Source organism: Chiloscyllium punctatum, chromosome 29, assembly GCF_047496795.1.
Source record: "Chiloscyllium punctatum isolate Juve2018m chromosome 29, sChiPun1.3, whole genome shotgun sequence".
Taxonomy (NCBI): Eukaryota; Metazoa; Chordata; class Chondrichthyes; order Orectolobiformes; family Hemiscylliidae; genus Chiloscyllium; species Chiloscyllium punctatum.
This window is the reverse complement of record NC_092767.1, coordinates 78020718-78035366: the sequence shown is the minus strand read 5'-3', so window position 1 is coordinate 78035366 and position 14649 is coordinate 78020718. Positions and strand designations below refer to the sequence as shown.

General features: G+C 48.8%; 1 protein-coding gene across 1 annotated transcript in view; it reads left to right on the top strand.

The window, feature by feature from the left end:
• Positions 1–378: 378 nt before the first annotated feature.
• LOC140454638 (EH domain-containing protein 2-like) overlaps positions 379–14649 on the top strand; it is a 62885-nt gene continuing 48614 nt past the window's right edge. The window contains exons 1-2 of the mRNA XM_072549545.1: positions 379–1059; positions 8966–9063. Coding sequence (XP_072405646.1) covers positions 653–1059; positions 8966–9063 — 505 coding nt within the window. The 5' untranslated portion in view covers positions 379–652. The remainder of the gene's footprint in view (positions 1060–8965; positions 9064–14649) is intronic.

Genomic DNA, 14649 nt, shown 5'->3' with positions numbered 1-14649 from the left:
TTTCATTTAGCACCACACTCCAGATAGGTCAGAAGCCACAAGACACCAGGTTACAGTCCAACAGGTTTGTTTGAAATCACAAGCTTTAATCTGTTGACTATAACCTGATGTTGTGTGATTTCTGACCTTGTCCACCCCAGTCCAACACCAGCACCTCCACATCGTGACTCCAAATGGGACCAATGAATTGGAGCTCTGCTGAAGAGCTAGCAAAGGCACAACTGGCCGATTGGTCTGTCCTTGAGTTGGTTTAATACCCTTTGGTCTGGAGTAATAATATCGAACGCCAGATGGCGCCGGGTAGCTCCAAAACTAGTCGCTTGAATTTATTCTTTGAGAGTATTTATTAGTTCAGGGATATTTGATGTGGGGATTGGGAGGAGGTTTTATAATAATTAAAGGAGTGTTTTCTGCGCAAGTTTGGAGGCTGTGCCTGAGTTAACTAACGGCAGTCTCACTCAGAACTACTCCCAGGAATTCCTCCCCCTGAAATTATTGTTGTGCAAAACTTCTGAGACTTGTTTTGAAGTGGAAAACTTTTAAAGCAGGGAGGGAGGAAAGGACGGAGATTTATTTTGTCTGCATTTCTCTGTGAGTGCCACTTTTTATTCAGCCCTAACACTAGCAAATACCTTGTATTCCTGTGTTAAAAATGTTCAGTTGGATGAAGAAACACGAGAAGAAGAAGGAGGAGGTTATTGAGAAAGCTCACACAGTGACTGAGGGGCTGAAGGAATTGTACAAAACGAAGCTTCTGCCTCTGGAGAACTTCTACAAGTTTCACGATTTCCACACCCCCTCCCTGGAAGATGCAGATTTCGACAATAAGCCCATGATCCTGGTGGTGGGACAGTATTCCACCGGGAAGACCACCTTCATCCAATACTTACTGGAGGAGGATTTCCCTGGGAGTAGAGTGGGACCCGAACCCACCACTGACTCCTTCATCGCTGTGATGCACGGAGAGACAGAGAGTGTGATCCCTGGGAACGCCTTAATGGTGGACGCCAAAAAACCTTTCCGCAAACTCACCCCTTTTGGAAATTCCTTCCTCAACAGGTAAATATAAACCCTCCCCACTAACCTGCTCGAAGTTATCTTTCAAAATTTTCAACTGAAAAGGGAATTAAATTAACACTTTGAGGGGAAAACAAACAAAATGCACATCATGGGAAAAAAAAGAGTAGGGACTGTATTCGGGACGCACTTCCAAGTGAGAGCCAGCATTCATATAATGGGCCGAGTGGCCGTCTCCTGGGCTGTGTGATTGGAGTCCACGCCACAGGGCTGTTTGGATTTGCTTTGTTCCCGGATTGGCCAATCTTGGTTAAAACCCTGAGATGGAAGAGTAGAGTAGGCCATTCGGCCCAGGGGGTCTGTTCCCCCCCCCAGTCCTGGCTGATTGGAACCCTCTCAGCTTTCCTGCCTTTAGCCTCTAATCCTCCATCCCCTTCCTGATTAGAAACCTTGTCTCTCTCAGCCTTGAATATACCGAATGACCCAGCCTCCAGAGCGCTCTGTGGTGAAAAAGAAATGCCACTCCCCTCTGGGAGAAGAAATTCCTCGTCATCTCTGTCTTCACTGGGCGACTGGTCACTCTGAGGTGATGCTACTTTCCCTCTGGTCATCAACTCCCCCACAACAAGGGAATGACCTTGCCATGTCTCCCCTGTCAGATCTCCCGAGAAGCTGTATGATTCAACAAGGTTCCTTCCCATTCTTTGCCTGTTAGCTTCAGTCCCTCTTGAAGGTGAGGGTGCTGGAGGGGGAGGGGTAGCTGAGGGTGGGTGGGGGGTGCAGGGGGTGAATATTGAGCAGGGTCGGTATTCCCGATGGCTGCAGGGCATTAGAGAGCGACTCCCTTTAACCCACACAGTGGTTCCTCCACAAAGTCAAGAAACCCCAACTCTGAGCCTCATCACGCACTTGGACAATGGCCCTCCTGGTGGAACTACTTTATGAAATGAAATCGCCATGTTCCAGTTACAGAGCCCCATGCCTGATAATTCCCTCTCCTCCGGCTGGAGAGAATTCCTCACAGAGACCAGGCTCACCAGATCAGAATTTTAATCTGACCGTTTCCCTGGCCTGCCCCATCCCGTTAAGGTTTTTCTGTAATCCCGGGCTGCCTTCCCCTTTTCTGAAAGTAAGTGATGATTGAATCTGCTTCCACATTCCAAACCACAACAACTCAGGCTTAAAACACCTCGACATGTACTCATTCCCAATCCTCCCACCCTCCACTTCTGTCAGTTTCCTTAAACATGTCCCCTCTGGTTCCCAACCCTCTCACCAAAGGAAACTTCTGTCACTGAGGTGGAGTAGACCATTCGTCCCCTCAAGGCCATTCCACTGTGGCTGATAGTGGCCCTGACTACTTTTCTCTTCATTCGGAGGATGTCAGAGTATCTGACTGGGCCAGCATTTATTGCCCTCCCCCTAATTGCCCAGAGGGCAGTTAAGAGTCAACCATAGACTGTGGCGCTGGAGTCACATGAGGGCCAGACTAGCTGATTTCATTCCAGGATTAGTGACCCAGATAGAGTTTTCCTTCGACAACTGGCATCATCAGACACTTAATTCCAGATTTTTATTGAATTCAAACTTCACCATCTGCTGTGACAGGATTTGAACTCAGATTCCTCAAGCATTACCTGGGTCTCTGGATTAACAGTCCAGCAATAATACCACTAGGCCATTGCCTCCCGTAAACAATCCTAGGCATCTACTGGTACCGTTACTCCTAATCGTTTTGAACCTCTTTATTGAATCTCCCATCGCTGGTGCTGCTCAGACACCTCCCTTGCAGGGCATTCAGTTACAGGTTTTAAAGAAATAATATGTGGATACCTGCTGAACTAGATGGAGATGGTGTTGCAGAAGAGAAAGGAAGTTATTCACTGAAGAGCAGCGCGTCACGATAAACCATGACTTTGAGATCATTGTCAATGCAGTTAATAATTTCCAAATGACAGCACATATTTCTCTGATTACATCCCTCTCTTTCATACACGGACCAAATACTTAACTTCAGAAGCAATCATCCCAACACCCACAGACAGAGCTGCATCAAGACATTATTTCAAGGAGCTACATCACACTGCAGCACCTAAGAACTACAAAAAGCAGAAGAAAAATGTTCAAGAAAAACAGGTACCCAATAAACACAATCCACTGATTCCTCAGAAACAAACCCAAACAAGCAACACAATGTATCCAAAAACTATAACCACAGTAACTTACATCAAAGACATATCAGAAATGACTTGCAGACTACTCAGACCCCTTGACATCATGGTAGCCCACAAGTCTACCAAGACACTTGAACTGCAATAATGAACCTAAAGGATCCATTAGATACTATCAGCAAGTCATTTGCAAGATGCCCTGCAAGAACTGTAAAAAAACACTACATTGGACGAATTATCAGGAAACTTGCCATCAAGATACGTGAACACCAACTGGCCACCAAAAGACATAACCCACTATCACTAGTTTCTGTACATATAGACAAAGAAGGACACCACTTTGACTGGGACAACACACACATCCCAGGACAGGCGAAACAAAGACACGCAGAAGAATTCTTAGAGACACGGCATTCTATCCAGAACTCCATCAATAAACACATCGATTTAGTTCCTATCTAGCTTCCCTTGGGAAAAAAAGAACCGGAAATGACATCACCCACCTTCAGAAACCAAGACTTATAAATCAAGAGGCAGGACATACCACCAGCGTTTCACCAGAGACTCTCACTGATGATGTTACCTAGTCATGATTAGATTCGATTCCCTACAGTGTGGAAACAGACTTTTGGCCCACCAAGTCCACACCGACCCTCCGAAGAGCAACCCACCCAGACCCATTCCCCTATGTTTACCCCTTCGCTTAACACTACAGGCAATTTAGCGTGGCCAATTCACCTAACCAGCACATCTTTAGACTGTGGGAGGAAACCAGAGCACCCGGAGAAAACCCACTGGAAGAATGTGCAAACTCCACACAGACAGTCACCTGAATTGAACTCGGGTCTCTGGTGATGTGAGGCAGCAGTGCTAACCACTGTGCCACCGTGCCGCCCCAATGGTGACGAAATGTCTGAAAACAAACCTCCCAGCTCAGCGAGCTAACTTACAGACTTATCATCAACCAGAGCTACAAATCTGCTCAAAATTCCCTCTCTTTCTCTCCATCAGTCCATTTCCACAATATTGCCACACAGTGTGACCTGATCCTAAATCTAGCATCAATTCTGGGAACAGAACAGAAATGGCCATTCCCAAAGGAAAGAAATTTCCCAACTTTTGGATTTCCTTGACACTTTACCCCAGTCGTTCGTTGACCAGACGTTGAAACTTTGCAGCATGTTTAATGCTGGAATAGATGGTCCATAATAACTTTGTGCCTTGTCTCTGCACTCACTTCCTTCTCTGATGTCCTGCTTTGTAATGTTATCTGTCACCGTCCCCACCTCAATTCACCCGATAATCAAATATCCTTCCCTAACTCTGAATAGAACCACTCACTGGTTTTAAACGGACACCAGATACGACCTCACCAAAGCTGGAAGGATAATTATGGCTCTTGTGCTGTTCATGTGACTAACATTGGCGCAATGGTCCCAAGTATTTTATTAAATCACTGGATGTGGGCACTGCTGTTTGGACGAATGTTTATTGTCCCGTCCCTAGTTGCCCCTTGAGAAGGTGGGGGTGAGCTGCCTTCTTGACCCGCTGCAGTCCATGTGCTGTGGGTTGACCCACAATGCCCTTAGGGATGGAATTCCAGGATTCTGACCCAGTGACACTGAAGGAACGGCAATATATTTCCCAGTCGGGATGGTGAGGGGCTTGGAGGGGAACTTGTAGGGGGATGGTGTTCCCATGTATCTGCTGCCCTTGTCCTTCTAGATGGAAGTGAGTTTGGAAGGTGCTGCCTGAGGATCTTTGGTGAGTTTCTGCAGTGCATCTTGTAGATGGTACACACTGCTGTTACTGAGTGTCGGTGATGGAGGGAGAGGGTATTTGAGGATGTGGTGCCAATCAAGCAGGGGGGCTTCTTTGTCCTGGCTGGTGTTGAGCTTCTTGAGTGTTGTTGGAGCTGCCCCCATCCATGGCAAGTGGGGAGTATTCCCTCACACTCCTGACTTGTGCCTTGGAGATGGTGGGACAGGCTTTGGGGGAGTCAGGAGGGGAGTTACTCGCTGCAGGATTCCCAGCCTCTGACCTGCTCTTGTAGCCGCTGTGTTTATGTGGTGAGTCCAGTTGAGTTTCTAGTCAATGATAACCCCCAGGATGTTAGTAGTGGGGGGATTCAGTGATGCCGATGCCATTGAATGTCAAGGGGTGATGATTAGATTGTCTCTTTTTGGAGATGGTCATTTCCTGGCACTTATGTGGCACGAATGTTACTTGCCACTTGTCAGCCCAAGCCTGGATATTGTCCGGATCTTTCTGCATTTGAACATGGACTGCTTCAGTATCTGAACATTGTGCAGTCATTAGCAAACATCCCCATTTCTGACCTTTTGATGGAGGGAAGGTCATTGATGAAGAAGCTGAAGGTGGTTGACCTCAGGACACTACCCTGAGGGACTCCTGCAGAGATGTCTGGAGCTGAGATGACTGACCTCCAACAATCCCATCTTCCTGTGTACCAGGTATGACTCCAACCAGTGGAGAGTTTGCCCCCTGATACCCATTGATTCCAGTTTGCCAGGGCTCCTTGATGCCACACTCGGTCAAATATGACCTAATGTCAAGGGATGTCACTCTCATGCCTGGGGTTTGGTTTTTTTGATCGATGAACTATTGACCTGCCTGGTCCCCTGTTTCTAGTTGAACATGGGGGAAATCATTTACAACTGTAAAGCTGACAGACTGCCACCTGTTCAAACCTGACCTAGCCACCTCCTGGAGAATGTTCCTCTTATCCCAAGTGGAAATTGCCAACCTCAGTCGCAGTTGTTCCTCGTGCTTCACCTCTGGCATCTGGGTCCCTAAGTTCCAGAATTTTAGTGTGGAAACAGGCCCTTCAGCCCAACAAGTCCACACCGACCCTCCGAAGAGTAACCCACCCAGACCCATTCCCCTCTGACTAATGCACCTAACACCTAACACTAATTTAGCATGGCCAATCCACCCTAACCTGCGCATCTTTGGAACGTGGGAGGAAATGGAGAACCCGGAGGAAACCCACGCAGAATGGGGAGACCAGGCAGATCAATAGTTCATCGATCAAAAAAACCAAACCCCAGGCATGAGAGTGACATCCCTTGACATTAGGTCATATTTGACCGAGTGTGGCATCAAGGAGCCCTGGCAAACTGGAATCAATGGGTATCAGGGGGCAAACTCTCCGCTGGTTGGAGTCATACCTGGTACACAGGAAGATGGGATTGTTGAAGGTCAGTTGCCCGAGGCTGGAATCGAACCCAGGTCCCTGGTGCTGTGAGGCAGCAGTGCTAACCGCTGACCCGCAATGAATTCCCTCCCTAAACTTGTCAACTGTCCATCTGACTTTCAGATGGCCCTTAGAACCTACCCCTTTGATGAAGACTTTGACCATCTATCCTCCTGACTCCTGAAGCAGCCCGATGTTTGTTAGCTTCCCCTGTGAGGCAATCTTGATATGTTTTATCGCACCGAAGGCACTTTGTAGATGCAGGTTGTTGTTGTTGTTGGTTGTGGTTGGGTTGGGGTTCCTGATGAAGGGCTTATGCCTGAAACGTCGACTCTCCTGCTCCTCGGATGCTGCCTGACCAGCTGTGCTGTTCCAGCACCGTGCTTTTGACTGGTTCGGTTGGGGGTCTTGGCTGTACCGGGGGCACCATCTGATTGGCTTTTGAAGATGAAATGTTCAGTTTCCAGAGAATGTGAGGCCCTTTCTTTGTGAATTTGAATTTTTATTCGATCATCTGGATGTAGGTCACAGCTGGCATCGGGTCAAGGGAAGATGACAAGGGAATTGTTGGAAAAACTGACAAAGGGAAGGAACTGTTCTACCCTGAGCTGCTCTAGGCCTATACGTGACTCCAGTCCCAAGCCTACTCTGCCCTTAACCAGCCAGTGAGGAACACTCAAAATCCACTCATTTTCGGAGCAATTAAAAACAGACATTTAAGTGTCAACATCAGGAATAAATTCATTGGAGATAAACTGCAGGCATTTGTTAAAAGTTTCAGTGATTTGTTGACTTTGCTTAAAGTGTTTGTGGGAAAGCAAAGAGAGAATCAGGGCCAGGAATTCTCCTGTGCTCTGTGAGGGAAAGAGATGACCTTATTTGTCGAGAATCTGGAATGATTATAGTGTTTGCTGTGCCAAGTACATGCTTCTGGTAAAGGGTTGGAATTGGAGCCTGACTTTCATAGAATCCCTACAGTGTGGAAGCGAGCCATTCAGCCCATCAAATGGACAACAGGCCCTCCAAAGAGCTTCCCATCCAGAGTAATACTATCCTTGCAACACTGCATTCCCCATGGCTAACCTACACATTCCCAAACACCATGAGCGATTTCCCACAGCTAATCCACCCTGAACTGCACATCTTTGGACCAGGGGGGGAAACCCACACAAACACGGGGAGAATGTGCAAAGTCCACACAAACAGTCACCCAGAGGCTGGAGTCGAACCAGGGTCCCTGGCACTGGGAGGCAGCAGTGCTAACCACTGAGCCAACGTGCTGGACCAGAGCGATAGTCACAGAGGGAATTACTTGGACAAAGATCCAACCTAATTGGTGGGGTAGAGGGCAGCGTCTTATTGTCATTCAGGGTCAGAGTTAGGACAGATCCGGGGGAAGGGGCAGACACAGGGAGGGGTGAGGCACATGGTGGGGCAAGGGAAAGGGGCACTCCGGGAGGGGGGGTGCATGGGGAGGGGTAGGACATGTGGAGAGGGGACATGGGGCAGAGGGCAAGGGAGGGGTGGGGCACGGGGAGGGGTGGCTTAGGGAGGGGAGAGTACAGGGAGGGTGATGAGGCGATTCCCCTCACGTTTTTTCCTGCTCCTCCAAGGTGTCCGTCCCGTCTGTGCGAACTTCCCAGCACCCGGGCCATATCCCTCCAAACCCTTCCTTTTCATATACCCATCCAAATGCCTCTTAAATATTGCAATTGTACCAGCCTGCACCACTTCCTCTGGCAGCTCATTCCATACACGTACCACCCTCTGTGTGAAAAAGTTGCCCCTGAGGTCTCTTTTATATCTTTCCCCTCTCACCCTAAACCTATGCCCTCTAGTTCTGGACTCCCCGACCCCAGGGAAAAGACTTTGTCTATTTATCCTATCCATCCCCCTCATAATTTTGTAAACCTCTATAAGGTCACCCCTCAGCCTCTGACACTCCAGGGAAAACAGCCCCAGCCTGTTCAGCCTCTCCCTGTAGCTCAAATCCTCCAACCCTGACAACATCCTTGTAAATCTTTTCTGAACCCTTTCAAGTTTCACAACATCTTCCTGATAGGAAGGAGACCAGAAATACCAATGTTGTGTGTGTGTGTGTGTGTGTGTGTGTGTGTGTGTGTGTGTACTATATTATGGGTGTGATATAAATGAAGTAGTTGTTGATTGATCACTGATGGTGATCAGTGTATTGTGAGGAATTAACCATATCATCCGCCGACATTTCCGCCACCTTCAAACAGACCCCACCACCAGGGATATATTTCCCTCCCCACCCCTTTCCGCTTTCCACAAAGACCGTTCCCTCCGTGACTACCTGGTCAGGTTCACGCCCCCCTACAACCCACCCTCCCGTCCTGGCACCTTCCCCTGCTGTGTTTTTCCAGCACCACTCTGATCTAAACTATAGTGAGGAATGTTTGCTGTTTGTCCTTGTGTTACAGCATTGCCTCTGGACATCACCCTGAACCTCGCTCTCCTTTAAAAGGGGAGCTCTCCTGGTAGCTGTGGGAGTTGGGACGTTTCTATGATGGGCTAATATTTGTTTGATTTCCTGCAGATTGACCTGTGCCCAGCTGCCGAACAGAGTCCTGGAGAGTATCAGCATCATTGACACCCCTGGCATTCTGTCGGGAGCCAAGCAGAAGGTGACTCGAGGTGAGAGCATTCACAACCTCAACCCACCCCCACACAGTGTCTCCTCATCGCCCTGTGTTCAATGGACATTCACTGACTTGTGACTCTGTTGTTTCTCTGTGGACAAACTGGATGACAGCTGTTTGTTGTGGGAGTGAGGGCTCCCCCAGTCAGATGCTGAGTAAAGCTCCCTCCACGCGGCTTGACAATGTGCTCTAGCTTCACCACAAAGGGGTCTGTCTATCATGTCCACCTGAACGCTTTCTCACCTGAACCCGTTCCCAATGTAGAGAGGGTGCAAACTTTGGTTTAGTTGGAGGCAATGCAAGGAGGGTCTACCCACGTTCCTGTCAAACAGGGAAGAAAAGAAAGATTTGCATTGCTATAGCACCTTTCACAACCTTGGGATGTCTCAAGCATTTTAGAGACAATGAAGGGTAGTCCCTGCTGTTGTGTAAGGAGTCAACAAAGGAGAATCCAAGAGTGAAGTGGTGGTGAGGGTTCCATAGGATGGGGAGATAGTTAGTGAGGCTATTTACAGAGTGAGCAGATAATAAGGAATCTATAGAATAAAGAGATCCAGAGGAATCTTTACAATGAGGTGATAGTGAGCTTTCTAGAGAATGAGCAGATACCTATAGAATGAGGGATTAGTGAGAAATCTATAGGATGAGCATATTGTGAGGAATCTATAGGATGAGCATATGGGGAGGAATTTATAGGATAAGGACGTACAATAGCGCCTCGACATATGAACGACCCTGTTCACTAACCAATCAGTTTACGAACAGGATTGTATATAAAATTTTGCTTCAACGTATGTACAAAATTCAAGGTATGAGCGAAGGTACGAGCACAAAAAGCCCGTGTGCGACCACGTGGTTTCATTGTTCTGCTTTGCTACGTGCTTGATGATCGCAAGAGCTCTCGGGCCCCGCGTGATCTCACTCAGTTTGTCTTTGGCGCGTGCGCTGTGAGCAGCGTTCGTTGCTACGTCCAAGCATTCTTACGCTTTCCGAACAATGGGAAAAATTGATGCAGTTCCCGAACTTTTCGGTTCGCGAACCTGGTCCCGGAACGGATTAAGTTCGTAAGTCGAGGCCTGACTGTATTGATGAATCTGTAGGATAACTGTATAGCGAGGGATCGAAAGGATGATCACATAATGAGGGATGTACAGGATGTGCACATAGTGAGAAATCTATAGGATACACACATGGTGAGGAATCTTTAGGATGAGCACATGGTGAGGAATCTTTAGGATGAGATATCTATAAAATGAGGATATGGTGAGGTATCTATAGAATGAGGCGCTATTGGGAAATCTATAGAATTAACAGACAGTTAGGAATCTATGGAATGAGCAGAGAGTGAGGTATGTATGGAATGAGAGGGAGTCAGGAATCTATAGAATGAGGAGCTATCCATAGGAAACTAATGAGGACCCTATGGAGGATATTATCTCAGATTATGGTTAGAATGGGTTTGCTGAAACAGTGAGTATCAGAAAGCTGGAGGATAAATGAGAGAGTGTGAGACAGAAATGACCATGTGAGCATTGGGCCAGCATTCACCAGGCTGCTGTGGGGATGTCGGAAGGAATTATCACCTGTCTGATATCAGACCAGCTGCTTGGTTTGAGCTGGGAGATGTTCTCACAATAATCGAGCTCCCACAGCAGCTGTAGCTGGGGCCCTATATCCAGCTGTGTACAGGATAACCCTGTTACTTATTGCCAGTTGGGTGGACCACACAAGGAGAATTCTATCTAATCCTGCCCACTATGACTGTTTTGATCTTTATTGTTGTCACATGTACCAAGATACAGTGTATTGTTTTGCATGCAAATCCTACCTTAGATCAGTCCATCAGGGTAATAGAACAGAATATAGTGTTACAGCGGCAGAGAAGGTGTAGAGAAAGATTAACTCTAATATACAAGAGATCTGTTCATAAATCTGATAACAGCGGGGAAGAAGCTGTTCTTGAACCTGTCGGCCCGTGTGTTTGAGCTTTTGTATCCTCTGCCTGATGGAAGAGGGTGGGAGAGATTAGAACCGGGGTGGGAGGGGTCTTTGATGATGTCGGTTCCTTTCCCGAGACAGTGGGCAGTGTAGATGGAGCCAGTGGATGGGAGGTTGGTTTGTGCGATGGACTGGGCTGTGTTCACAGCTCTCTGTCGTTTCTTACTGTCCTGGGCAGAGCAATAATTCACTCATCAACACCTTCCACACTGTCTCCCATCAAATACTCCCAGGACAGGGACAGCATGGGGTGAGATACAGAGTAAAGCTACCTCTACACTTGTCCACATCAAACATTCTCAGGACAGGGAGGTGAGATACAGAGTAAAGCTCCCTCTACACTGTCCCCAACAACCACTCCCAGGACAGGGACAGCACGGGGGTTAGATGCAGAGTAAAGATCTCTCTACACTGTTCCATCTGGGTGCTGTATGTTGTAAGGGCAGTGTAGAGGGAGCTTTACCCTGTATCTAACTCAGATGTCTATAACCTGAGAGGGTTTGGTTGTGACACGTGAAGTGAAACATGAACAATGGCACTGCTTTCTGCTAGTCTCTGAGCAAGGGGTGGGAGGATGGGCTTTATCCAAAAAATCCTTCCTCCCTCCCGCCTTTGAGTCACTGATCACTCTCTGACTAGGGAACAGCGGGAAGGATAGATCTCAACAAGCAGCAAAATCCTCACTGAGGGTGCAAACTCATTTCTTAGTTTATTTGACAAAGTAACCTTCATTGCGCACAGAGTGACATCAGGTGTTCCACAGATTACAGTGACTCACTGCATACATTTCAGAAATCCCGATCCAAACTTCCACAGGAATTGGCCAGTCTGTGGCTAGAAACAGTTCTGCAAATGTTAGTAAAGGCACCACAGGGAGAGGGTCATTCAAGAACAGGAAGATCCCATGCTCAATACCTGACAAATGCACGGTGGCTCAGTGGTTAGCACTGCTGCTAGGAACCCGGGTTCGATTCCACCCTCAGGCGACTGACTGTGTGGAGTTTGCACGTTCTCCCCATGTCTGCGTGGGTTACCTCTGGGTGCTCTGGTTTTCTCCCACAGTCCAAAGATGTGCAGGTTAGGGTGGATTGGCTGTGGGAAATTGCCCCATAGTGTTCAGGGATGTGCAGGTTTAGGTGAGAGAGGGACAGGGATCAGAAGGCAGTTGGAGTGAGAGATGTCTCTATTTTAAATGTTTTATTAAATTACAGCCTCATAACCACGAACCATTCCACAGTAATGCTCCCGCGGTGGCTCCATTCCAATCTTCTTTCAGTTTTAGAGGATACTTCATCAGAATCTGAGGATTAGATTAGATTCCCTACAGTGTGGAAACAGGCCCTTCAGCCCAACCAGTCCACACTGACCCTCCGAAGAGTAACCCACCCATTTCCCTCTGACTAATGCACCTAACACTATCGGCAATATCACACGGCCAGTTCATCCTGACCCACACATCTTTCCGGAGTTTATTTTACTTAAAGTAACTTCAGCTCCCACCATCCCTCCCTCCCTCCCTCCCTCCCTCCCACCTACCCCCGAGAAACACAGCTGGGTTGGTAAAATGCCGACCACAAGCAACGTGTCGGAACAGGAGATGTTGCAGAGACTCTGTGAACTGATGGATTTGGAGCTGGTCCATTTTCCAGAAACAACAGCTGCCTGGAAATTGGCAAAACACTGAGCTCATTCCAGGAAGGAACCAGCGAGTGAACAGCAGCCTCACTCACTCCCTCACTCCCTCACTCCCTATCACACTCCCTATCACACTCCCTATCACACTCCCTATCACACTCCCTCACTCGCTCCCTCGCACACTCCCTCGCACACTCCCTCGCACACTCCCTCGCACACTCACTATCACACTCCCTCACTCACTACCTCCCTCCCTCACTCCCTCCCTCACTCACTATCACACTCCCTCACTCCCACACTCACTACCTCCCTCGCTCCCTCCCTCGCTCCCTCACTCACTATCACGCTCCCTCCCTCACTCACTCACACACTCCCTCGCTCCCTCACTCACTCACTACCACACTCACTACCACAATCCCTCACTCCCACCCTCACTCACTATCACGCTCCCTCACTAGCTCACTTGCTCCCTCACTCGCTCCCTACCACATTCACTACCACATTCACTCACTCCCTCACTCACTACCACAATCACTCCCTCGCTCCCACACTCCCTCGCTCCCACACTCCCTCGCTCCCACACTCACTCCCTCCCACACTCGCCCACACACTCGCCCACACCCTCACGCCCTCCCTCACGCCCTCCCTCACGCACTCACTATCACACTCACTATCACACTCACTATCACACTCACTATCACACTCCCTCACTCGCTCCCTCACTCACTCACTACCACTCATTACCACACTCGCTCCCACACTCGCTCCCACTCCCACACTCACTACCTCACTCCCTCACTCCCTCACTCACTCCCTCACTCCCTCACTCCATTACTCACTCCCTCATGCACTCACTCCCTCACTCTCTCACTACCACACTCACTCACTCCCTCACTCACTCAATACCACACTCACTCCCTCTCCCTCACTCACTCACTACCACACTCACTCACTCCCTCACTCACTCAATACCACACTCACTACCACACTCTCCCTCACTCACTTGCTCCCTCACTCACTACCACACTCACTCCCTCACTCACTCACTACCACACTCACTCACTCACTCCCTCACTCACTCACGACTACACTCACTCCCTCACTCACTCACTACCACACTCACTCACTCCCTCACTCACTCACTACCACACTCACTCCCTCACTCACTCACTACCACACTCATTCTCTCACTCATTCCCTCACTTACTCCCTCACTCTCACTACCACACTCACTCCCTCACTCACTACCACACTCCTTCCCTCATTCACTACCTCACTCACTCACTACCTCACTCACTACTTCCCTCCCTCCTTCCCTCACTCCCTCACTCACTCCCTCCCTCCCTCACTCACTCCCTCACCCCCTCACTACCTCACTCCCTACCTCACTCACTGCCTCACTCACTTCCTCACTCACTCACTACGTCCCTCACTCACTCTCACTCACACTCCCTCACTCACACTCCCTCACTCACTCACTCACTACATCAGAGCTGAAAATGTGTTGCTGGAAAAGCGCAGTAGGTCAGGCAGCATCCAAGGAACAGGAGAATCGACGTTTCGGGCATCAGCTCTTCTTCAGGAATGAGGAAGGTGTGTCCAGCAGGCTAAGATAAAAGGTAGGGAGGAGGGACTTGGGGGAGGGGCGTTGGAAATGCGATAGGTGGAAGGAGGTTAAGGTGAGGGTGATAGGCCGGAGAGGGAGTGGGGCGGAGAGGTCAGGAAGAAGATTGCAGGTTAGGAAGGTGGTGCTGAGTTCAAGGGATTTGACTGAGACAAGGTGGGGGGAGGGGAAATGAGGAAACTGGAGAAATCTGAGTTCATCCCTTGTGGTTGGAGGGTTCCCAGGCAGAAGATGAGGTGCTCTTCCTCCAACCGTCGTGTTGCTATGGTCTGGCGATGGAGGAGTCCAAGGACCTGCATGTCCTTGGTGGAGTGGGAGGGGGAG